This window comes from Elgaria multicarinata, chromosome 6 (assembly GCF_023053635.1).
Source record: "Elgaria multicarinata webbii isolate HBS135686 ecotype San Diego chromosome 6, rElgMul1.1.pri, whole genome shotgun sequence".
NCBI lineage: Eukaryota > Metazoa > Chordata > Lepidosauria > Squamata > Anguidae > Elgaria > Elgaria multicarinata.
Window position 1 is genome coordinate 1783458 of NC_086176.1, and position 27138 is coordinate 1810595.

The 27138-nt window shown below is 43.7% G+C and overlaps 2 protein-coding genes across 11 annotated transcripts in view; one reads left to right on the forward strand and one right to left on the reverse strand.

Moving 5' to 3' along the window:
- Nucleotides 1-27138, reverse strand: part of CAMK2G (calcium/calmodulin dependent protein kinase II gamma) — a 566994-nt gene that overhangs the window by 517330 nt on the left and 22526 nt on the right. The window lies entirely within an intron of this gene.
- Nucleotides 1-27138, forward strand: part of VCL (vinculin) — a 105532-nt gene that overhangs the window by 22347 nt on the left and 56047 nt on the right. The window contains 5 exon segments of the mRNA XM_063128843.1: nt 5852-5922; nt 10394-10544; nt 12144-12252; nt 14271-14393; nt 16252-16412. Coding sequence (XP_062984913.1) covers nt 5852-5922; nt 10394-10544; nt 12144-12252; nt 14271-14393; nt 16252-16412 — 615 coding nt within the window.

A 27138-nucleotide genomic window follows, 5' to 3' on the forward strand; every position in this document is an offset into this window, starting at 1 on the left:
ATACTTGTGTTTATGTGCTGTAGTATTCAGCATGACCCTAGACATTCCTGGTTCAGGCAATGCATTGATAAGTTACTCTAGCATTTTCTTATTTCTATGTGCTCAACTTTACAGAGGACATGGAAACTCACAGGGGTTGTGTTTTAGGATTTAAAAAAAATCTTTTTATTTTCATTTGTAAGGTGTTCCACATGTATGTAGAAACCATTACCTAATGTTTAGGATGCTGTTTCATTTGCAAAATGATAGGCACTTGACCACACAAATTCGTTTTTAGAGGGAATGATAAAATATTGAGAGGGAGCAGCGGAGGGAAAGAAGAAAGTTGGTCATTCTTGCATTTTCTAGTTGGGCTATTCAAGGGTTCCTTTTTTAAATGGAGTCTACTTAAACTGAAAGCCTAGCCTCTTGGCTTTGCAGGAACAGAATGTTCATATGTTGTTGTCGTTGTCGTTGTTGTTGTTATTATTATTTCTTACCTGCCTCTCCCTTTGGATCGAGGCGGAGAACAACATGTAGCTATATAACAGCTTTGATCGAGGTTTTTTTTGGTAGTTTATTAATACAGATGTAAATAATTTTGGTGCATCACTCCTCAAATAAATTGAATAATTCATTTTCCCTTTTGTAAGACTTGGAGGTATTTTGCTTGTCACAGTAATGTGGACATTAACTAGTTCTAAAATATTTGTTTCTGTCAGTGTTCTGAATTCCTTAGTGATACCAACTCTCTTCCTTTAACACCAATCTTTTCTGTGGAGTTTGTGCAGTGGGGATACCAGGTGTGAGGGGGCTTTGGCCAAGATGCCCACTCTGGATTGCAACTTCTACTTGCCCCACCGCTTCCTTTCTCCTCCTGCTTTGCCTTCGTCTTTTGCCAACTCCCCTTCATACACACTTTTTTTTTTAAAAAAATGTGCTGCTTAATAAGTTAGGGGGAGGGAACAAATGGTTCTCCTTTTCTTTGTTTTAAACACCTGTTTGTCCCCCACCTACCTGGGTGCTATCTATATGTGGAGAAAGCCCTGTGGTGGCTGCTAATCTGTGCTGCATCAGTTACATAATGCAGCCACAGATTCGAAGCCACTGCAGGGCTACCCACGAAGCTGCACATTGAAAGAATCGGGGACTTACCCTGACGTTTTCAGTGGGAGCTAGGTCAGTACATCTCTTCTGCCATCTGACCTTGCTCCGAGGCTGATACGGGGGGCGGTCCTGGTGGAAGGTGACCGGCAATTGGTCGCCTTCCACCAGGAAGAGGGTGGGCGGGGGGTGGGCTCTGGTATCCAGATGATCGCCAGAACCCCCATGCTTCCTCTTTGGCGGTAGGATTATCCAACACCACCCCGGGTAAGAAGGTGGCATCAACTCAGTGTCATGAAGACGCCCTGCCCACAACAGGAAGGGATCAAAAGGCTTCTTTCTTCCTGTTAAAACTTTATACACAGGTTGTTAGGCATGCTGGCTCTAGGCTAGAACCAGCAATCCTGATAACCTGTGTAAAGGATTTCAAAAGGAAGGAAGAGGGACTGTTTGATGTTTCGTTCAAACTCCATCCCAGGCTTTCTGGAATACCAGTAGTCACCAAAGTATGGTGGGTGTGATTATTTACTTTTTTTATTATTGCATTTTTATACCGCCCAATAACCAAGCTCTCTGGGTGGTTTACAAAAATTAAAACCATAAAAACCATTCAAAATATAAAACAAGCAGTATAAAAGCATAATATAAAATACAATATAAAGACACAACCAGGATAAAATAAAGCAGCAATGCAGAAATTAAATCAGATTTAAAATACAATTTTTAAATAGCAAAGTTAAAATTAAATTGCTTAACTGTTAAAATACTGAGAAAATAAAAAGGTCTTCACCTGACATCTATTTATTTATTTGTTTATTTATTACATTTTTATACCGCCCAATAGCCGAAGCTCTCTGGGCAGTTCACAAAAATTAAAACCATGGAGGAACATCATAACCAAACAACCAACAATCTAAAAAACCAACTACAAAATACAATGTAAAAAGTACAACCAGGATAAAACCACACAGTAGAAATTGATATAGGATTAAAATACAGAATTAGAACAGCAAAATTTAAATTTAAGTTAAATTAGGTGTTAAAATACTGAGAAAATAAAAAGGTCTTCAGCTGGCGATGAAAATAATACAGTGTAGGCACCAGGCGGACCTCTCTGGGGAGCTCTTTCCACAGCCGGGGTGCCACAACAGAGAAAGCCCTCCTCCTAGTAGCCACCTGCTTCACTTCCTTTGGCAGGGGCTCACGGAGAAGGACCCCTGTGGATGACCTTAATGTCTGGGCAGGTACATATGGGAGGAGGCGTTCCTTCAAATAACCTGGCCCCAAGCCATTTAGGGCTTTGTTTGTTAGTACCAGCACTTTGAATCGGGCCCGGACCTGGACTGGCAGCCAATGAAGTTTTAAAAGGCTGGCGTGATGTGGTCTCGCTGGCCAGTCCCTGTTAGTAAACAGGCTGCCCTGTTTTGTATTAGCTGAAGTTTCCGGACCGTTTTCAAAGGCAGCCCCACATATAATGCATTGCAGTAATCCAAATGAGAGGTTATCAGAGCATGGATAACTGTAGCTAGGCTATCTCTGTCCAGATAAGGGCATAGTTGGTATAGCAGCCTAAGCTTAAAAGGTTGTCACACAGAGGAGGGCCAAGATCTCTTCTTGATCATCCCAGAGTGCAGCACACGGAATAACGGGCTCAAGTTACAGGAAGTCACATTCCGGCTGGACATCAGGAAAAACTTCCTGACTGTTAAAACAGTACGACAATGGAACCAGTTACCTGGGGAGGTTATGGGCTCTCCCACACTAGAGGTATTCAAGAGGCAGCTGGACAATCATCTGTCAAGTATGCTGTAGGGTGGATTCCTGTGGGCATGGGTAGGTGAAGACTTAGCACGAGTTTTCCTCCACCTGCGTTCTAGCCGCCTCCCCTCTTGCTTCATTGCCCTCAGCTCAGGTGTATACCAAGGAGATGACCGGGCTCTGCTCAGAGGGAGAGGACGCTTGGGCGCGATCATGTCAACCGCCCAAGTCATCTCTGCACTCCACAGAGTGACCTGGGCTTCGACAGGAGCACCGGCCATATCAGCAGGAAAATCCCCCAGAGCCCTCTGGAATCCATCGGAGTCCATTTGCATCTGGGGGTGGACCATTTTAATTGCCCCCCCCCACCCTTGCAGAGGGGAAAGGCCACCGAGAGTCTAAACCTCAATAGGAAGTGATCCGACCATGACAAGGGGGTGGATGTTAGTTCCCCCCTTCCAGATCACCATCCTCCTGTCCAGTCGAGAAAACCAGATCAAGTGTGTGTCGTTTTGCATGCGTTGGGCCAGTGACATGTTGACACAGCCCCATGGTTGTCATGGCAGCCATGAAGTCCTGAGCCGCTCCGGATACAGCAGCCTTGGCATGGAAGTTGAGATCCCCCAGAACCACCATCCTGGGGGTCCTCAACACCAGGTCCGAGACAACCTCCGTCAGCTCAGGCAGGGAGACTGTTGGGCAGCGGGGGTGGACGGTACACCAGCAGAATCCCTAATCTGTCTTGATTACCCAACACAAAGTACAAGCACTCAAGACCAGCACTCAAATGAACAGGAAGCCTAGAGAGGGAGATCGTAATTCTATAGACCACGGCAACCCCCGCTCCCCGGCCCTCGAGTCTGTGCTGGTGCTGCACCAAGTACCCAGGAGGGCAGAGCTGGGTGAGAGTAACCCCTCCCAGTTCACCCATCCAGGTCTCAGTGATACATACCAGGTCAGCCCCCTCATCCACAATCAAATGATTGTGAACCACCCAGAGAGCCCCAGCTATTGGGCGGTATAGAAATATAATAAATAAATAAATAAATCATGGTTGAGGGAGATTTTCTTTTTGGACTGACCTGGCATGCAGCAGCAGCAGCACCACCACACGCGAGAGCAAGCTGATAAGGCCTCCAGGAACTATCCAGTTGGGGGAAGAACCAGAAGAGGGGATAGCTGTAAGGAATCTAGCCCCTCTTCTCATCTGGTCTGTTCCTCTCCCAGCACCATACCTCCCCCTACCCATGCCCACAGTTATGTGGGCATTTCCCCCAGCGCTCCCCAGGCACATACTGTACTAAAAATTGATTAAATGACTTTAAAAACTGCAAATTGCTGCCGGTTACTGGTTGGCTGGATGATATCCCAACAGACACAAGCAGATGGGTGGCTTCTCTGTGCGACGCAAAGTGCGGCGCCAAGGCGCTGCCTCTGGCAGGCTGGATGATATACCTGCAGAAAGAAGGCGGAGCACTTGGTCAGCAGATGGAAAGGCTGAATGTCCAACAGGTGTGGGGGGGAGGCAGCAGAGAACAGGTCCCTGCAGCCTCAGCTCTTCTGCCCCACACCCAGCACACCCCACCTAAAAGAGTATAGTGTAGGTGCAAGGTAAACCTCCTTGGGGAGCTCATTCCACAGCTGGGGTGCCACAGCAGATAAGGCCCTCTTCCTGGTAGCCATCTGCCTCACTTCCTTTGGCAGGGGCTCACAGAGAAGGACTCCGGAGGATGACCTTAGGGCAGGTATATATGGGAGCAAAGCTCCACAATCACATCCACTATTTTTATTTTCCAAAGTACCTTTCTGGCTCCCCCATGGGTCCCAGAGGAACTCTGGGATGGGCGGAAAATAGATGAAGAAGAAAAGACTTTGCCACATGATTTGGACTTCTGTCCTGTAGGGGGGCTGGATCTGAGCCCTTAGGTCTGGCCCTGATGATGTCACTGAGTCTATGGCTTAATCCCGTAGGCCCATCCCCAACCAAAAGCGAGCCTAAGTATGAAGCATAAGGTGACCAGACCACCCGGAAAACTCCGGAGAACTCCTCCGAAACAAAGAGGGTCCAGAGCAACTGGGGCTCAAGGTCCATTTACTGGAAAATGGGCACCCCGGTAGCTCACAAGCAGTTTTATATTTTAAAATTGTCCAGGCCTAGATTACCGCACAGGAGTGCCTAGAGAGGGCCATTTCCGGAAGTACAGAAACGGGCCTCTCTAAACATTCCCAAGGCCCACCTGTGTTTCTTCTGGGTCGTTGCTGTTGTGATGACCCCGAAGAAGCCCAGATTGCCACTCCAGAGAGGCTGGAGAGACCCATTTTCGTACTTCTGGAAATGGGCCTCTCCTGCCACACCCACTGTCCATCTGGGCCTTTCCTTGGCCAGCGCAATATCGCCGGCCAAGGAAAGGCCTGGAGTGCCTGGTGGGAGGGGCTGAGAGTGCTTATTTCTGGGTTTCTGGAAGCGAGTCCTTCCAGCCCTTTACAGTGCTTCTTCTCTTGGCTGTGTCTGTGTCGGGAAGGCGGGCGTGGGCTGTGCAGGGCACAGGCAAGGAGCCGGGGCCAGTCTCCCATTGCTTCTTCTTGGGCGCTGGCTATGCGGTGGGCGGCTCAATCCCTGGAGCCGCGACCCAGGTTGGCGTGGGGTGGGGGGGCACCTGGCTGACTGCGCAAGGCAAGGAGCCATGGCCAGCAGTGGCTACAGTTCACCAGCAGTGTGGGGCGAAGCAGTGGTGGTGGTAAGTTTCTATAGCACAAAATGCAAGATCAGTTTGTAGAGTAAATGCTATTGACAGGTGGCTTTTAGATTTGTGATCACTCTAGTGTGCTACCAATTTCGTCTCCTTTCTTTCAGTAAAGAGGCTGTCTTCTCATTTTCTGAATTCTGGGAAAGCATTGTACTACGGAAACAGGAAAAAACTGTTATTTTTTGCTGACTTTATTAAGAATGTCATATTAAAATTTACAGAGCTGGGGATAAAAACATGTGACTCTTTCTTTTCTCATGCAGGTTGGAAAAGAAACTGTTCAGACAACTGAAGACCAGATTTTGAAGAGGGACATGCCGCCGGCATTCATTAAGTAAGTAAATCAAAACGATAACTGTTGATAGAAAATTTACAGCCTAGTTTTCACTGAAGTAGTCTGGGCTGTACCACTTCAGACTGCAAGTTAGCCCTCACACTTAAGGATTCTCTTTACCCATCCACCCCTGCACATAGAAATCAAATACATCAGAGAGATAAGGCTAGAATCTTTCTTCCTGACTTGCTTGTTTTCTATGTGCAGGAGGTTGTTTTACATAGAGAAGCATTCAGCTTGGTGAACTTCCACTTTTAGTTTGAAATGGTATAGACTAGACACAGGTGCACCATCTCAGTGAGAACTAAGCCTGTTTTCAAATCTTTGGTATGTAACATCTTATTTTATTAAGCAAAGAAGCTTCATATTAGTCATGCAATGTTTTGGTTAATTCAGACTAGACTTCCTAACATTCTCATAGCCCTCCAGTACCCTCTGTCTCTTCAATGTTTGGAATCCTCCAAGAACCATCTGCAGGCATCATTTTTTTCTTTCATAGCTATTGCTCTCTTTTTGGGTGGAAGAGCCAGATGTAGCATTTCTACTATTTCATTCACTCCCTGTCCTTGGCCTGCTTCAGATTACCTTTGACACCAGAAAGCAAATTAATTAATGCACTCATTCTGAACATACAATTATATTCTTCTCAGAGGTTTTCAAGGCATAATATTCACTTCCATTATCATTAATTCACTTTCCTTGACAATATCAAATGCCAACTCCTTATTGAAAAGTCTATTGCTTGCCATCTACTCAGTGGTGCACGTTCTTTATTAGACACTGGCTGGGTTTGCACAATCAGCGAGGAAAACACGCACTGTAGCTCAACTCCCTCACTCCTGTGGGTGCCGCTTGCATGTGCCATTTGTTTAATTACCTGCACTGCGGATTGCCATGGTGTTCACACCCGGCACGGTGCACAGCAAGGGTAGTTCTTAATCCTCCCTGGTACAAACCATGGATTGTGGGGTTGGCTGTGCAGCGCACCGGGTTCAGACGCCAGGGCAACCCATGATATGGCATGGGTAATTAAGCAAATGGCAAGCACCTTAGCAGCATGTGTGGGGGTGGGAAAACAAGCTACAGTGTGTAGATTTTCCCTGCTGATCATGCAAACCTGGGCATTGACTAAAGAAAGTAATTGAATGTTCTGCAAATCTGTTGGGGAACAGTGGAGGGAGGCAGACAGAAGATCATAGACTGAACCACAGATCCACTTGTCAGGACGTAGGAGTAGGTGAGTATGTATGAATTAAATATGTGAAAATTCGTGATGGTCTGTTAGAATGGTAGATCATCATGAATATTTGCGTATTGGTCATTTTACTTTTTCTTCGTTTAAAATATATTTCACCATCATTGGATCATGGTTTCCCTTTAAAGCAGAAGAAGTACTATTTCTGTCTTAGGAATCATAGCAGGAAATGAGAGAAAATGGATGTGTCATAAAACTTTTGAAACTAATGGTCAGAATAGACTTGACATGGGCAACCATGATCAGATCTTCTGATGTCTGTTTCTTTGCTTAAAAGCAACCACGGGAGGCCCTCCCCCAGCTTGGATGGGCTGTTGTACAAGGAGGTTTAACTCTTTCCCTCCTGGAATCTTTCCCTGATTTTAAATTGCCCCTCAAAGCTGTTATTAGCTGTGGAAGGAAACAACAACTGTACCTTTTGCAGAGAAAGGGTTAAACTGCCATGACACAGTGCCATGGCCCCGGTCCACCTCCTACAGACTCATGGCTGTGTTTGAACAAAGAAAAAGGTGCCATGGGGTCTTTTCATGACTCTCCTGTATCCCATGTATGTTAGCCCTAAATGGAGTTTTAATGCCATGGGAGTCAGCTGTTGGCCCTGTAAAAACAGTAGCCCACATTTCTCCTGGGTCTCTCAAGCTCCTTGCCTCAAGCCTGTCTAGGTTTCGATGTCCCAGTCGGGGTTGTGTTCCTTGGGCCACTGACTGAATTGTCACTGAGGGAATGAATCTGTTTCCGGGCTGTAGCACATTAGACTGCAGGTGGGCAGTCTAATTAGGCTCTCCTTTTTGAATGTTCCTCCATACATTTAAAAAACAAATAAAAAACTGTGCACAGTCTAGGTTTCATGGAGAAGGCTGGACTAGAACCCTTCTCTCTGATACCGTTTTCTGTATGGACAGATTGATGGGCTTGTTTTTTTTATTGGAGGAGAATTCAATCATGGCAACACCCACCTGCAGGCTGAAGTGCTGCAGCATTTGCTGCAACGGCACCAAACATATGTAGCAACTCAAGCTTAATTGCTGATGGGTTCTTTAACTTCCAAGAACTATGGCTTGTAAATATTAAAAGTTCTGACAATTGTAAAATCATATTGGCAGAGAACAAGAAGTTAGCCGAAATAGAACCTGTATGTGACACGTAGGTGTATTTGAAGGAACTGGCGTGCAGTAGGAAAGAGAATGATATCTATGTTCACCATTGCAGACGTTATACTTTCTTTTAGATTCCGAAGTTCTACATTTTAGAAGTGCTGTGTGTGTGGGGGGGGGTTATCTGGAAAGGACATTGATGGTTTCTAGTACATGCAGCTCTAATGGTATTTACAAGATCTTTGGCTGGTATCTAAAACCAGCCAAGTGAATTATATTTAATCTTTTGCTAAATTTGGCTTGTAGATATGATGTTGTGCTCTCATCTGTGTTACAGCTTAGTTGGCACGTCTAGCAGTCTGATGTTTGTAGCAGCCATCGGCCCAAAATATCTTTTTGAGTATTGTACTCCACAAAATCCTCATATTTATAAACATGTTGATCTTAGCTCTAGCAAAACACAGCTCTTCTCTTATGCCTTTCAAAAATGTCTCCAGTCGAAAACTATATTGTTTTTCTGTATCCTTGACCTACCAAAATGCTCAGATTAGTGTTGCAGAAATTAGATTACTGTGTGCATTGCGAGAACATCATGTCTGATTCCAGACTTGACACTTTAGAAAACTGGCTGTGAATAAAAGGAACTTAATCATATCATGAATGGTATTTAAATACATTCGGGCACAGGATTCTTCATATAAAATAATGAGTTGTGTAAGTACCTTTCTACTCTTCTCTAACTGATCAACTGGTCTAAAATATACAATACAGTATGTTTTCACTACTTAAAACACACATGAAAAAGCCAAATACCAAAATTATATTACTCATGTGCAGATTTTTTTTTTTTAATTCCGTATGATAATTCAGGCCAGATATGGCAGTTGAAGGAGGAAAAAGTGATTAGATAAATCTTGGGTTTTCAGTTTGGATTGTGGGCCTCAGAAGAACAGGCTTGCGAAATTGCAACTTCCTTCCTGGCCCTCATCCTCCAAATATCAGTATAACTTCTGCAGCAGTGGAGATTGAGTGTCTCTCTAGGCCCAGTGAATGGGCCCCACGTTGCTGAAGTTACACAGGTGTAGACCTGACACAGGTGTAGACCTGATTAGTAATATGGGTGTGGGATGGGTGTGTATAATATCATGCATATGCATTTATTGTAGACTTCTTTACTTGTGATTGTGACAATGTGGTGGAGCAGCTGAATAGTGCTTCTCCATTTTCCTGTTTATTCCCACCAAACCCCCCCCCCCGCTTGCATTTGGAGTTTTAAACGAAGTATGCTGTGGATCCCACCAATACCGCTCTTTTGTTTTATATCCTTCCCTGTTCTTGAGTTTTGGACAAGAGCAGGCAGATGTTTCAGCTTAATCATGTCATTCCTTTCTTGGCTTCCAGACACTCCCCAGTACAAAATGTGTATCAAATACTTACTTTTGTTTTTCCATTTAAAAGGGCATTTATACTCTGTTTTTTGTCCTGAGAAAGCCCCCACAAAGGCTTACAATAAATTAAAATCCCCAAACCAAATAAAAAATGAAAGCAATAATACTTTATATGACAATAACTGAGCTTTTTTCTACTTCTCTTCATTTTTAAAAAATGTATCAAGTGTACTGAGTCCTATGTGTAATTTTGGGAGCAAAGCTTGAGAAGAGGGCTTGAAATGATATTTTCCAGACATCTGTTACACATATACAATTATGCCTACAGAGAAAAGCAAGACAACAATGAGATTAGTAAATTGCACCCAATAATTACTGAATTCCCCACTTGCCACTTACCAGTATCAATCCAAAAGCAGGCTTTAAACCCCAAAGATCCTTTTGTTAACAGCTACGCAGATTTTCACAAAATGTGTTATTTCCCCATAGTGTTGGATTTTAACACCATAATACCTGCTTTGAATTTAACGTTGTTGTTTGTTTTAATTAGTGCTGAAAGGAAAGTGCTGGTGGGGGTAGGAGTAATTTAAAGTTAGATTAAGTAATCTGTGCACTGTGTAAGAGAAGACCGCCTATAAGATGCAAGATGCATATTACTCCTAGGATAGCTATCTTCTATCACCTGCAGGTAACAGAACCGACATTAATCTCTGTTCCATAATGATTACTCACAGGGTGGAAAATGCTTGTACAAAACTTGTCCAGGCAGCTAAGATGCTCCAAACGGACCCTTATTCAGTACCTGCTCGTGATTACCTTATTGATGGATCAAGAGGCATTCTTTCTGGGACATCGGACTTACTTCTGACATTTGACGAGGCTGAGGTGGGGTTTTTAGTGGCAGTAAACTACATCTATACAACAACAATTGGGTATTTCGATATGCATTTAAATGTGAACTTCTCCCTTATAATACTTTCCATTGGGTTGGATCCAGAGTGATGCATGTGCGACTGAAGCAGAATTCCACAACCCCTCCTCCCCATGGCAGCCCTTCCAGTTCCCCGCAAGTGTTACACAGAGAGTCAGGGAGCTTTGCTGAAAGAGGGAGGTTGTAGAATGTGGGGAAGAGGGGATCTCCAGAAATTGGGTGGAGGCATCACTGCCCATGGCCCAATGTCGGGGGGTTCAGCAGGGGCTTTTGTGTAGTGATTTTAGGGGGCTTGAGGGGCTGACATGGGGACATTGCACAAGCCCAGTTGCACAAGCCTAAATCCAGATCCAGCCCATCAATGGCTTTAGAAGAACTCACTAAACTAATAGAGTGTAACTTCTGTATTAAAAAGTCATATTCTTTATAAGTTTCCTCTTTACAGAAATGTGTTTCTTCTGCTACTGTTAATCAAGATATGAAATATAATTAACTTGTCACTTAAATATTAAATGAAAAATAAATCAATGGTAAGTATCTTCCATCACTCTTATTACTCTGCAGCAAGCTGGTTTCCTTATTGGCTGTTGTGTTGTAATCTGCTTTTGCACCTGTTGAATGAACATTCTAGCAAGTGTCCTCAGGGGAGGAGAAATGGTGGCTGTTTCTTTGCAGACACCAGCCACTGCCACTGTTTTCCCCCAGTCCTTTTTTGTCACCACTATGGAGTTTTTTGAGAGATGCTTGCATTAAATCTAAGCTTGTCAGGCATGCTATGAGTATCATTGGATCTTGATTGATATGTGATTATTTGGCAGGCAGGGTACGATTCCTTACTGGTATCGTTCAAGATAATAGCTCTTGATATTACAGAGTAATTAATTTGCCTTAAAGGAAACGGCTTTCTCAGCTTCCCCCCCCCCCCTTTAATTGCTGTGATTTGATACCATGTTCTCAAACGTGCAGTATTATGCTGGAAATGTGCAAAACTTATAGAGAATTAGTAATACATTTCCCCCTAGCTAAAAGTTAAATATTTTCTCTTATTCTATAATTCATTTCAAATATTCACGGTGCCAAAAGGTTATTAAGTCACTAAGATTGTGTACCATTATTTTAAGGGATTTTGCATTCATCACGGCACAAATAGAGAACATTGCTTGAAAGAGCATCATGGAAAAGGGATCCTGGAGGCAACCCCAGACTCCTCTGCATACAGAATTTCTGTTGATTATCAGAGGGTGCTGAGTATGAATAGTGGGTCCTAGATTGCAACTACTGTCTGTTCATCCAAGGGCAACAGAGCATTTCTATTGGGGGTGGGTAAGTGGGTGGGTGAGGCGATATTGTAAAGTGGGTGGGAAGTGGTTTTGGCATCCACCTGTTGCCCTGAAAACAAAAACAAAAGGCAGCAGACATTTATACAGACCATTTCCCTCGCTCTTTTGAATGCCTGCCTGTCTATTGCAGCTGGTGTTGTGCTTTTGATTATAACATCAGCCATTTTGGCTTGTAACAAAAGGAAATAATTAATTCTTAAACTTTTATTTAAGGTCCGTAAAATCATCCGTGTCTGCAAAGGAATTCTAGAATACTTAACCGTGGCAGAGGTGGTGGAGAGTATGGAGGACTTGGTGACATACACAAAGAACCTGGGGCCAGGTGAGGCATTCCCAGTATTTCTCCTTGTGTGTTGTTGTACCCCGTTGTTGCTTTTTAATCCAGGACCTTGAAGATGTGAGCTTTTGTTTCTCTCCTGAGCAACAGGAGGCGCCATCGCTTGCATGCAGACGGTTCCAGTTTCAAACCCGGGAGACACCCACGCCTCCAGGCCTCGGAGCAGCACTGCCAGTCAGTGCACCGTACTGGGTTGGATAAGCCCATGTTCTCCCTCATTGCACAGCAGCTCATATGAGCTCACTCTGTTTCTGAGAGAAAATTAAAGTGGAGCTCACTGGCTTGAAGGAGGGGTCGGGTCAGGTGGGGAGGAAATTGCAAATGTAGTCTGTTATAATATGTATCACCTATGCATTTTAGTGAAGCATATGAAGTACTGTCCCGTGGGCATGCTATTTGTACAAAGCCTTTGAAGTTTGTATAGCCCCTGTTATTTTGTAAATGACACACCATGGCAGAGTGGTGAGAAAAGGGCAGTGTGCAATCACAGTGTTCACATGTCACTCCTGAAGTGGTTGCTACATGAAGATGTACTTAACGCTCATTTTTTATCAGTCCTCCAAAGCCGGGAAACAGTCACTTGTTGTGGACTGATCACTGAGACTGGGGATCAAACTATGTATGCCAGTGGCCACCATGTTGTTGTCTTTTTTTTAAACATTATTTCATGTGGCTATCCCCATAATGATGGTGAGGATCTAAAGAGAAGCATGGATGTGGGGAGTTTAACACTCTCCTGGCTTATCTCCCCGCAGGCTCTTGCATCCGACACTTTTCTCTCAGCCTGGTTCACTTCCAGATGCTCTCCTGCATGCCCCCTCTGATGCTAAACTTGGCCCCTCAAGCTCTCCTCCATTATCCATTTGAAACATGAATGGGGCAGATCTGTGAATAAACAAATGTGGCTCTCAGTATTGCATCCACTCTGACCCAGAGGAGTGGCTGAGGAGAATGTAATGAATAAACCATTCCTGAGATGGAGGATTTGGGATGGAATGCAGAAGCAGAGAGGGTTGAGGCATTCCAGTGGTAGTGTGAACCTGATTCATCCTCCCTTCCTATAGCTGGATGATGAGGGGAAGAGCAAGGGATACTCCATTAAGAGAGATACAAAGATCAGTTTTTTAAGTGGAGCTGAGAGAAAGGGGTGAGATGGTGTCATTTGGTGGCCAGAGACCATGTCAAGAATTGTCCAGTGCAGCTGTTTCAGATATTCAATACATCATCCAATCAAAAGGTGCTTTAACTGAGTGCTCTGAAGAGGTCTTGACTTGGAGGGCAGCGGGATTTCCAGCCTTCTCTTGTCTGACTTCATAATCTTATGGAATTTGATAAGAAGTGTATCTTTGTTTTTAAAGGCCTGAGCAGCCAAGGCCCTGGCTAAATCCAAGTCTTCATTCAGTCTCTCATCCTGTGGAGGCTGGAGAGTCTTCTCTTCCATCTGTCAGTGACGATGCTCTTTTGCCGGCCTTTTGCTGTGCTTCTTTGACACCTGCTTTTTAACATCTTGCATAGTGGTGATGATTGCCTGCAGAGTTTGATGGGGGCATACAGACTTAATATCCCCCATGCTCATTTATGCTGCTTTTTATTTAATGAACATGTGGGATATTAAGTCATATTGTAGTTTGAATTAATATTTAGTAAACAACAATAGCAGCTTTGTAATTGCAGCAACATAATGATCTGGTTCGTGCGTAATGACAACCCAGAGTACAGGTTGAGTATGGGTTGTCTTTACATGCAAATCCTGCACTATAGTTTAATTATGGGTTGTTGACCACAAACTACCCAGAATTTACAATCCATGAGTTCTCTTCGTGGTACAGGGTTCACACATAATGACAATCCACGATTCAACCCGCTGTTGTTATGTGCAAACATGCCAATGTTTTAAATTGCAATTTAGCATAATCCTCTCCTGCTTGGATTGCAAAATTATAGGTGGAATGTTGCTTATATTGTAGAGAAAGCAGTGTGGCTAATATAATTTCTTCAAATAGGAATGACCAAGATGGCCAAAATGATTGATGAGCGACAGCAAGAGCTGACTCATCAAGAGCACAGAGTCATGTTGGTGAACTCCATGAACACTGTGAAGGAACTGCTGCCCGTTCTTATTTCAGGTAATTTTCTGCAATACATTGACATGATCAAAGAGTACATTGAAATGCATTGGATTGTGTATATGTGTGTTTCATAAAACCATATGCGAATAAGACTGTGCAGGTAGATGTCTGTTGAAAGCATTTCAAAAATAGAAGCTACTTATATGTGTCGCGTAAGCCAACTACAGCTACTAAATATGTAGTTTTATTTGTGGCTGTCCTGCAGGGAAAGTTGGTGCCTCCCAAGTCCTAGCTTGCATATCCTGTGTGTCTCCTGTTTAAGTTCTGTGAGTTGAGCTCACAGAGGCATGTGAACTGATGGGCTATTTATATGTGATTATATTTGTGGTGCTTGCCTGTAGCTGGGCACTGCATTTAAGGCTGAAACCTCATGGAGGTGGTCACACAGGTTGACCACCTCATTGAGAACAAGGCCTACGTGACTCTTCAGGGGCCAAGCCCTCGTCTGATGTGCCGCACGTCACTGGGCTCTCCACCCTGATGCTGTTGCCTTTTCCTCTTTACACCAAATGTGCAGTAGTTCCCTCCCACTGACCCCTCCCCTATTTATTCATTGCCAGCATCATAGTTACTGTTGGTGGAAAGAGGCCTGTGTTTGTTTCTAGAATCGTTCTCTGAATACATAAAGGGGAATGGAGAATATTCTGTTTCTCATTGAACTTAAAAATGCTTGAAATTAAATTGGATGTCATAGTAACTGTATTGCGCTTCAAAATTCCTTCCGTTTGCCAGAATATTGTGGTTTTAATCAGAAAAACAACGTATCTATCCCCTATCCCCCTGTTTTTCTACCATTAGATCTACAAATGTATTAGAATACAATAAAATTTAGCAAAAACCTTTAAAATAAAACTATAATTCAGAAAGTAAAACACTATAAAAGAGGAGATGGCAACTCAAACTGCATTAGCTGCCTTCCCCTTGAAATCTTGGCAAAACAGGAATGTTTCCACTGACCACCTCAGAGGGCAAAAAATGGCAGATTTTCTTCTGAAGTGAATACTACAAAATAACGGGACCACTGAAAGTGTCCTGTTTTTACTTCAGTTGGCGATGCATCTACACAAAGGGTTTCTTAATTTCAACTCATCCTATATAGGAGTGAAATATTGGAGAAAAGATGAACCCTCAAATATCCTTCCTGGTCCCAGGCCATATCCAGGGTTTTAAAAGCTCTGATAAAAATAAAGTTCCTGAGGTATTGCAAGCCACCCAAGCAATCACTAGGGGTAGTGATGTTTTAGAGATACCAATGAAGCAGATAACTGATCTGCTAGGTGCCTCCTATGACCCCTTGCAGTTCCACAGAGGATGCTTGGGTGCAAGTCAGGATAGTGGGGATCTAAAGGTTCAGCCTCAGTATCTCCCAGGACTGCATGGGATCACGGAAGCCTATCTCTTAACTTGCATAGTGCCCATGCATTAGGGCAGAGGCAGGCAACCAGGTGTTATTCATGGCCATTGCCAGTTTAGCCAATGGGGAGGGGAGTCTGTCAACACATGGAGGGGCACAGGTTGGCCAGCCCTGCTTTAGGACGTCTTGGGGTGGCCCTGCACAGAGTATGGCCTGTGGTTTCTTGCAAGAGTGATGCCTTTTGCAAGCGAACCACCCTAGTGCTGCATTGACTGAGAATTGCCCCCTCCTTGTGATGACTGTGGTGGAAGCCATCAATAATTTAAGGTTCTGACATTAGAGATGTATATTTTGCTCCAGTGAAGGGTAAGTGCTTCAAACCTCATGACAAATAGCCACAACATTGATCCTGCCTGATTTTATGCAAAGTGGCGTTTTGTACAGTGTAGTATCCCAGGGCTTCTTGATAGACTTTTCTGAACTACTGCGTAATCTTTGCAGCTATGAAAATTTTTGTCACAACTAAAAATTCCAAAAGCCAAGGAATAGAGGAGGCCTTGAAAAACCGCAACTTTACAGTGGAGAAGATGAGTGGTGAAATAAATGAAATAATCCGTGTGTTACAGCTCACGTCCTGGGATGAAGATGCATGGGCTAGTAAGGTAGGCATGTTGTCCAGTTTGAAAACAACATTAGGACTCCACTATCTGTGTCGCTGTATCTTCTTTGCAAGAAAGCATAATTTTTATTGGTAAGACTTCACAAGGTGACACTAGATAATTTTGTATATAATTTCATCTTCAATGTTTAGTAACAACTATGTTAGTGGAAAGTTTGGTATTTTAAGCATATTTCTAGCATTCCTATGCAACCTCCATACAATTACATTGGACTTGTAATTTTTTTTAAAAAAAGGTTTGCACCTCATGTCATCTCATACAAATACCCCTAGTAGCATAAATTAAATAGCTCAATTTTGATGGTCCTCCACACCAAACCATGAGTTTCAGTGCTCCTTTCCCAACCCCCATATATGTGCAGCTTCCTTCTCTGTTTCCTATTTAGCACTAACCATAATTTGTTCTGATGTCCAAATTTGTCAAACTATAATTAGTGCTTGCCCTCCAAACCAGAATTGGAAACCTACTTCAATCCCTGGTCTTTGATTTTGATTTGAAGACAAATGGTAGCCATAGTCAGCTAATTTGGATGGTTAGAGCTAAATAGAAATCAGAAACCATGAGCAAGAAGGGTGGAGTGAGCCTGTGGGCCTGTGACTTGCTTATAATCTGAATTAAGGCACTGTAGCATTTACTTCCAATTGTTCAACTAGGACCATGTGGTAAAAACAAGGATATGTTCGATGCAAGTGAATTATAAAAATAACAAGTTTTTTTCTTTTTGTTTTTGCTAGGAAAGTCATTACACTCAAAAAGCACCAGAATTACTTTCATAATAAAGTATCCCAAAAGCTACTTGTCCACCTTCCTTGTGTATTTGGAATGTGGGCAAACTAATTTGCTGCTTCCCCTTGATAAAAGCCCATAACTAAGAGAATCAGGGTTGGGGAGAGGGATAGCACTGATTTCTGAAGTACACATTTACTTCAGCGGCTGACTTTTCAGGGACTGTGAGAGGATGCGCTCTGTGTCCTGGGCATTCGCCCTGATAAGCTCCTGGGAAGGTTCCCCCTTGACTCCTGAAGAGTCTTGAAGGATCTCCTCCCCTGCTTCCTGTCTTGGCTGTTACATCTCTAGTCCTGCATCTTCTTCAGATTCCGAGTCTGATTGACCTCCCGTAATCCCTCCCCCCACACTAGGGAGAACAGGCCTGATCCTGACACATGAGAAGGCAGCCCCCTTCATAGGAACATAAGAAGCTGCTTTATAACCAGTCAGACCTTTGGTCCATCTAGCTCAGTATTGCCTACTCTGGTTTCAGGTAGAATTTTGCCTGGTCCTGCCTTAAGATACCAGGGAGTGAAACTGGGGCCTTCTGCATGCAGAATGTGTGTTCCACCATGGAGTATTCCAGGGGATTCCATTTGTCCTCCTCCTACCCCATTTCTTTAATGAATTCCCCTACTCCCATCCGTCACATTTCAGAGCTATGTGTCCTCAACCAGGATACGGTGAAAACGGGTCTGCTCTTCAACCCATTCTGAGAATCCTGAATAAAGCCAGGTTCTCAAAGCATGTAGGAACATATGTGATTTCATTTCATCTTGGCTCGGTCACATCCTGGTGTCTTCCCATGATTTTTACAATGGGATGCAGTTGTCTGAACCACAAGGAATTTTCTTGATGAAAGCAGTGTAGATAAAATAATATTAATACAATTCATTTTGGGGGGTGGGTATCTTAAAGAGCCATAGACTATCTCTCGAGATTTTAGTTGGCTTCAGTCAGTCGACAGCCCTAAATAGATTGGGTGGGGTTGGGGGTAGAGAAAGAAAAAATACAGTTATTTCCAAATAGAGATTGTTGTGAAGAGCCTGTTGTGGCTTGAGAACTAAAGCTATCACAAGCTGTACCATTTATGCCTATCACTCTTATTGTTTAATAATAGCTTTACTACTTATCATGACTCCTTTTATGCATCATTTTTTTCCTGTTTCTTTCTGTTCTTCTTTTCTCACCTTTTAGAAGGTAAGATCTCTTCCACAACCACTCCTTTTACCCTTTGTACTAAAATAGAAAAGCATGGCCCTGGGATGTTGTGCTGTGTGCAGACTGTGTGCAGTGCATTTTTCTGTGTGTCGGTTGTTGCACTGTGCTCACTTCTGAAGACAGGGGTATTAAAACCCACTTAAAGCATTGCTGGCTAAACGGTGAGATATTGAGTTGTTTACGAGGTGCTGACAGCCATCCATACTATCTCAAGGCATGCTAATATGGATTTAATGATGATAGGTTTCTGGGTGAACATGAAGTCTTGCATCTATAGCTTTTGAGCTATACGTTTCTTGCATCTATAGCTTTTGAGCATCTTGACATCCAGGAGTAGGTATTTAGGTATTTGCATTAGCCTTTGCTTTCCTCCCCAAGCAGAAGAGTTTTGGTCAATGTTTTAGACATGCTTTGGCAACTATTTTTCTTAATTTCAGCTTTACAAAAGGGGGAAAATGCTGTTTATAAGCATCAATTTCGTAGTTAGAAATAGATGTTGGTGGATCTTGATTTAACTGAGAAGGCTATATAATGTGAATACAGTGATAGTGCATGAAAAATACTAGTATTTGTTTGCGTAGCGCTTTTGAGGCTGCCAGTGGCCATGATCCAAGGAAGCTGGTTATGTGTGTGCTGGACATTGTATGACAGTATATAGAAATATCCACATCCTGAGTCGCAGGACTTGTCTTGGTTTTCCATTGCATTTCCAAAATCTACCATTTACTAAAAATAACTGGTGCTTTTCTGCTGGGTGTTTTCCCCCCCCTCCCTTCACTTTTGGGGTTCATTTTTGGGTATGATAAATTCCCCTGTTAAGGGAAATATACCTTTTGAGCATCTGCAGTAAATGTGGTTTCCAAAAGTGTCCCAGCAGCTGCATTGGAATAGATACAAAGAAGGGATCAGATCAGATGGTAAAGATGGTTGCCCAAAAAGACAACTCTGAAGATTTCTGTGAAAGATCCCTTCTTTGTAATAAATCCTTAGAATCATAGAATCATAGAATAGTAGAGTTGGAAGGGGCCTATAAGGCCATCGAGTCTAACCCCCCGCTCAATGCAGGAATCCACCCCAAAGCACCCCTGACAGATGGTTGTCCAGCTGCCTCTTGAATGCCTCTAGTGTGGAGGAGCCCACAACCTCCCTAGGTAACTGATTCCATTGTCGTACTGCTCTAATAGTCAGGAAGTTTTTCCTGATGTCAAGCCAGAATCTGGCTTCCTGTAACTTGAGCCCGTTATTCCGTGTCCTGCACTCTGGGAGGATCGAGAAGAAATCCTGGCCCTCCTGTGTGTGACAACCTTTTAAGTATTTGAAGAGTGCTATCATGTCTCCCTTCAATCTCCTCTTCTCCAGGCTAAACATGCCCAGTTGTTTCAGTTTCTCTTTGTAAGGTTCTCATCCTGGTTGCCCTCCTCTGAACACGCTCCAGCTTGTCCACATCCTTCTTGAATTGTAACCTCCACGCGATTGCAAGACGTCCTAGAAGCAGCTAGGAAACCATCAACTCGAAAATCTTATACTCAAAAGTGGACTACCTTCGAAAATTTCTCCAAGGACAATAATTTCAACCCCTTTTCTTCCACCATTGACCAAATTCTTATGTTCCTTTTATCCCTCTCGGAGAAGGGTTTATCTACGTCCTCCATACGCGTATATCTCTCAGCAATATCATCAATCCGACCTAGTATAGAAAACTCAACTGTGTTTTCACATCCTCTATCAAAACGTTTTTTGAAAGGACTTAACAATTTAACACCAGCAACTGTGTAATCTGTACAGCACCATGTACATTGATGGTGCTATATAAATAAATAAATAATAATCATAATAATCATAATAATCTCAGTTGTACTAAAATCATTAACTTCAAAACCTTTTGAACCACTGGCCACAACAAACCTCCGATTACTCTAATTTAAAACAGCCTTTTTAATAGCCATCACTACAGCTCGAAGATCCAGTGAACTTGCAGCTCTTCACATAGATCCCCCTTATCTAACCTTCCACAGGGATAAGGCAATATTAAGACCTGACATAACATTTCTACCCAAGGTAGTTTCAGAATTTCATTTAAACCAGGATATTATTCTTCCTGCATTTTTTCCTTCCCCATCCTCAAAGATGGAAATCACTCTTTATACACTGGACATTCAAAGAGCTTTAGCTTTTTATAAGCAGCAAACAGAACTCTTTCGCAAATCGCCCCGTTTGTTTGTCTCCTACTCCGGACAACATAAGGGCATGCCTATTTCATCTCAAAGACTTGCACGGTGGATCGTTAAGACCATCAAGCTGGCATACCAACTGGCAGATCTCCCTCTGAACACAAACATCCAAGCTCACTCTACGAGGGCGATGGCTACTTCGACAGCATTCGGTAAGGGCATCTCGATCCCTGAACTTTGCCGTGCTGCAACTTGGTCAAAACCATCGACTTTCGTAAAGCACTATCGCTTGGATACGAGAGCGAGAGCCGACTGCTCTTTCGGGAGAGCTGTCCTATCATCGATACTGACATAAGGACACCGACCCACCTCCGATAAGTCAGCTTGCTAATCTCCCACTTCTGTGTGATGCACAGAGACCACGAAGAAGAAATGCAGGTTGCTTACCTGTAACCGTAGTTCTTTGAGTGGTCATCTGTGCAGTCACACAACCCACCCTACCATCCCCACTTCGGTGCAATATGTATAGTACTTTATGTCTTTCTTAATAACTTTTATATATAGGGGAAGTAACCCTAGGGATATATAGTAGCATTGTTTGTGCTAAAACTTTATTTCGGTATCGACACCTTCATCGATACTAACACCTAATACTACTGTAAGGACACTTGGTTCGGCATCGATGTCTCCATTGATGCCGACAGCTTTATTTTTTACTCGGTTTCGAGACCACAATGTCGGTCTCCAGGAACTGAGCTTCAGGGCGGGAACCCCTCAGCTTGCGCATGCGCACTCAGCGCATGGGGGAAGGGTTCCCGCCAAAAACGCCTCAGCTATAGAAGTTTTTTCCCGATCGAGACTCCGCGCAGGCGCAGAGCCCATTTTGTGTGACTGCACAGATGACCACTCGAAGAACTACAGTTACAGGTAAGCAACCTGCATTTCTTCCGCTAGCTCCTTCATTACTCTAGGATGCAGTTCATCGGGCACTGGAGATTTGAACTCGTTCAAAGAAATTAGGTGTTCCTTGACCATTTATCAATCTCAAACTACAATCCTGTCCCCTCAACTTCTGCTTCACTTTTTCCAGGGAGGACATAGACCCGCAATAATAATAATAATAATAATAATAATAATAATAATAATAATAATAATATATTTTTACTCACCTCTCCACTTGGATCGAGGTGAGGAACAACAATGAATATAAAACTACATTAAAAACTGATTAAAAACATAGCATACATGATATAATAATAATAATTTTGGGAGAAGTCTGAGCCAAAGTCTGAATTGAGCACTTCAGCCTTTTCTTTTTCATTTGTTATCAATTTGCCATCCTCATTAAGCAGTTGAACCACCATTTCTTTCCTCTGTCTTTTACTACTCACATATCTGAAGAAAGCCTTTTTATTTCTTTTAGCATCCCTCACTAATCTCAGCTCATTCTGAGCTTTAGCCTTCCTGACGCCATTTCGGCACTTCTGCGCCACTTGTCTGTACTCTTCTTTTGTAGCCTGGCCTTCCTTCCACTTCCTATATGTATCTTTTTTGTTTTCAGGTCATCTCTAAGCTTTTTGTGGAGCCACATTGGTTTCTTCTGTTGCCTTCTATCTTTTTTCCTTGTTGGAATTGTTTGTAACTGTGCCTTTAAAATTTCCTTTTTTAAATACTCCCACCCATCTTGCACTCCTTTTCTCATTAGGCTCACTTGCCATGGTTCTGAGTTTATTAAAATCAGCTTTCCTAAAATCCAGAGTACGTGTATGGCTACACTCCACTTTTGCTTCCTTATAATCAAGTATGACGTGGTCATTTCCCCCCAGAGTTCCCGCAACTGCCACTTTATCCACTAAGTCATCCCTATTGGTCAATATCAAGTCAAGGATTGCCGATCCTCTAATTAAGTGTTTCCCAAACTTTCTCAGGTAACCGCCCCCTTGGTTCCACAAATTCACGCCCAGTGCCCCCTACCCTACCCTATAAAAATTATTATTGAGAATAATGGTTTTCAACGAACCACTAAGGAAGATAATAACAATAAAATTCAAAACTGTTAACAATTAATTGAATATTTATTCAAAATCCAATTACATTGTTTTAGTTTATTCAATTAAACATAATTGATTAACTTGATCCAGTGATATCATCTTTTCAAAGTCTGATAGTCATTTAGCAAGAATATTAGATATCACATTTAGTTCTTTTTCATGGTCATCTGTGCATCACACTGATGGGCTCTGTGCCTGCGCGGAGCTTCATCCGGGAAACTTCTATAGCCTAGAGTTTTGGCGGGAACCCGGTCCGCACTGCGCATGTCCTTAGGGGTTCCCGCCTAAGACCCTCAGTTCTTCGTTGACCGCCATTGTGGTAGCTTCAACTGCGACTTCTCCGTTTCTTCGAACCGCTAGAGTTTAAAAAAATTTTTATTATTATTTCCTCATTTTATTCAACCTGCAACAGATACTAACCTTTCGTCACGACGTCCAGATTTTCAGCCACGTGAATCCACCGATGACTACAAATCTGACTCCTCCTCCGCACCGTCCGTGGTGCCATCCACACCATCGCCAGACTCTGCAGTCGGGTCTCGCCAACCTCCTTCTCCACCTGAGGACCTAGCAAGTTTTTCTGAGCACATTCTACGAATGGCTAGAACATTAGGCTTAGAGACACAACAACAAATAGAACGCCCAAAGGACCCTGTTTTCGATGCCGTGACTACAGAAAACCCTACAGCGGTCTCCATACCGTATCTGCCTACGCTCTTGCAAACAGCTCAACAGGCATGGACCAATCTGTCTTCAATGATTTCAGCCTCTAAACGCCTAGGCAGCATGTATAAGGTTCAAGAAGGAGAAGTGGCTTTCCTCTCGAAACATCCACCTCCCAACTCCGTAATTGTGGAGTCATCTCAGGGAAGATCTCAGAAACTACACGCATCCCCTGTAGACAAGGAGGGAAGACGACTCGACCTTATGGGTCGTAGAGTATATACCTCAGCATCTCTTACTATGCGGGTTGCTAACTACCAGGCTGCAATGGCCCGGTACCAACTCTTCTTATGGGAGAAAATAGGGGCGTTATGTGACGATCTCCCAGATGATCGCAGAGACTTGGCTAGGATTTTTCAAGCCGAAGCATCCAACATCGCCAAACAACAAATACTTTCAGCCAGGCACCAAACTGACTGTGGAACTAGAACCATGATGGCCGCGATTGCCCTAAGGAGACATGCCTGGCTCTGTTCCACGGCCCTTTCACAAGAGGCAAAGACGAGAATAGAAGATCTCCCATTCGACGGTATCGGATTGTTTAACTCGAAAATTGACGACACCATGGACTCTGTTCAAAAAGCCAGAGCTAATGCCAAAAAGATGGGCCTAATGCCGCCTCAACAACCTTTCAGACAAAGACGCTGGTACCGACAGCAATACCAGCCGCCTAACCGCTTTCAAGCTGACCGCCCTTTTCGCCGCCAACAACAACCTCAAACTAAACGCTCCCAATATGGCTCCGGAAAGTTTCAAACTTACCGTAAACGCCAGGATCCCGCAAAGAATAAGCACCTTTGACTATCATCAGAGCATACACAATGCAAACACCATTTTCTTCGACGGGCATCTTTCCAATTTTTTCCATGCATGGGAAAACATCACAACAGACAAGTGGGTACTTTCAATAATTCAAACGGGTTATGCAATAGAATTCGACACCCTTCCACCCTTTTCTGGATTAAAAGTAACAAGCCTGTCTGCGGTACTGGAAAGCGAAGTAGATTCCCTACTATCCAAAGGAGCCATTCGACTGCTACATTGACACGAAATACTCAGCGGTTTTTACTCCCGCTACTTCACAGTGCCCAAAAAGGATGGAGGGTTAAGACCTATTTTAGATCTCAGGGACTTAAACCAATTTATAACAACAACAAAATTCAGGATGGTAACCCTTGCAAGCATTACCCCACTTCTGATGCAAAACGACTGGTTCGCCACGATAGATCTAAAAGATGCATATTTTCATATTGCCATACAACAAAACAGCCAACAATACCTTCGTTTTGCGATCGGGAGCCAGTTTTATCAGTTCACGGTACTGCCTTTTGGCTTAGCGACTGCACCGTGGGTATTCACGAAATGTATGGCCGTGGTGTGCACTCACCTAAGAACCCTAGGCATACAAGTGTACCCATACATAGACGACTGGGTTCTAGTAGCAAAGTTCCACCAACAACTCCTAGATCATCTCTCCACTGCCTTGCAGACATTATACAACCTCGGCCTGTGCGTAAACACCGAAAAGTCAGCATTACAACCCACCCACATAATCAGATTCATAGGGATAGACATAAATTCCATACTAAACAGAGCCTTCCTTCCTCCTCAAAGAGCACTCATACTATCCTCTCTTGCCAGGAAAGTAAAACGACGCAACGCTGTCACTGCTCACCCCATTCAGAGACTATTGGGCTATATGGCAGCAACCACAGCCGTAGTCGCTTACGCCCGACTGTACATGAGAGACCTTCAAAACTGGTTCATACGAGCCTTCGACACTCAATCCGACAACCACCACATAATACTTCGAATACCCGAGAAGGTCAAAACCTCCCTATCATGGTGGGAAAATACATACAACCTCACAAAGGGTATCCCATTTCGAAGACCACCCTCAACCAGGACTGTGTCAACAGATGCCTCACTTTCCGGATGGGGAGCACACTGCGGCCCACTCAAAATACAGGCACTCTGGACAAAAACAGAAGCTGCCAACCACATCAGCTACTTAGAACTTCTTGCGATAGAGAAAGCACTCAGAGCATTCACCACTGCCCTTCGCCACCGGCACGTCACAGTGGCATCAGACAATACCACAGCAGTTTTTTACCTCAACAAACAAGGAGGAACACGTTCCAACCACCTAGTTCATCTCACCAAAACAATATGGAAATGGTGCATATTGCACCATATACACCTGACAGCAATACACATGGCTGGTCAAGACAACACCGTCGCCGACCTACTGAGCTGCACCATGCACAACATACACAAGTGGCAACTCCATCACCGAGTCATCACCCACCTATTCAACCATTGGGGATCACCGATGATAGACTTGTTTGACACCCAATTCAACACAGCATGCCCCCGTTTTTGCAGCCCGGGTTCCATAGGCGATGCCTTCAGCTTCCTATGGAACGGAACAATTTTCTATCTCTTCCCTCCTTTTCCCTTGATAACCAAGGTACTGGCGAAAATAGAGGAGGACAACACCAACTGTATCCTGATAGCCCCTTGGTGGCCCCGCCAACCTTGGTTCACCAAGCTACTTCTCCTCTCCAACAACCAGTTCTACAAACTGCCTCAACTGCCAGACCTACTGACAATCCACCAGAGGAGAGTCAGACATCCCAACATCAAAACACTACGACTAACGGCTTGGAGGATCATACCTTAGATCCTCAATCTTTGCCAGAAGCAATACAACACATTATTCTTGAATCTAGGAAACCAACCACATGTCGGTCCTATGCATCGAAGTGGAAAACATTCACACTCTTCGCTCAGAATGCCAAATTCGATCCCCTATCGGCATCAGTGCCTCAAGTATTACAATTTCTCTACTATTTGCACCAGTCAGGCCTTAAACCAGCATCCCTAAAGGTCTATTTAGCATCAATTGCAGCATATCAGGGACATAACAACTCGTATCCAATATCCTCACACCCTCTCGTGAGAAGCTTCTTAAAAGGTCTGCGAAACACATCTGCTTCAACACGCTCCATAGTCCCTGCCTGGAGTCTCTCTGTAGTGTTGCATGCACTCACCAAGGCCCCGTTTGAGCCCCTAGCGACTATCGATCTGAGACTCCTGACTCTTAAATTGACCTTTTTGGTCACAATTACTTCAGCGAAAAGAGCTGGAGAGTTGACAGCTCTTAGGATAGATCCTCCATACTTCGCGTTTCACAAAGACAAAGCTATCTTACACCCTGATGTCAATTTCCTCCCAAAGGTTGTTTCTGACTTCCATATGGGTCAGGACATTATCCTCCCTTCCTTTTTTCCAACACCGTCAACACCACTCGAACGTACTCTGCATTCCCTAGACGTTCGCAGGGCCCTGGCTTTTTACAAGGCCAGAACAGAATCAATTCGGCTTACACCTTGATTGTTTATATCATATGGAGGTAAGTCTAAAGGATTAGCCATATCTACCCAAAGACTCTCATCTTGGGTGGTTCAAACTATTAGACTAGCTTACAAAATTGAAAAGCAACCTATTCCTTCACAAGTCCAGGCACATTTGACGAGAGCTGTCGCCACGTCGGTTGCCTTGGAAAAGGCATCTCACTGGTAGCACTCTGTAGAGCGGCAACGTGGGCAAACCCCTCTACATTTATAAAACATTATCGCCTTGGCGTACGTGCCAGACAAGACTGTGCCTTTGGTCGAGCCGTTCTTTCGGAGATCCTACACTGACAACACCATTCCACCTCCAAGGTAGGTTAGCTTGTTACTCGCCCATCAGTGTGATGCACAGAGACCA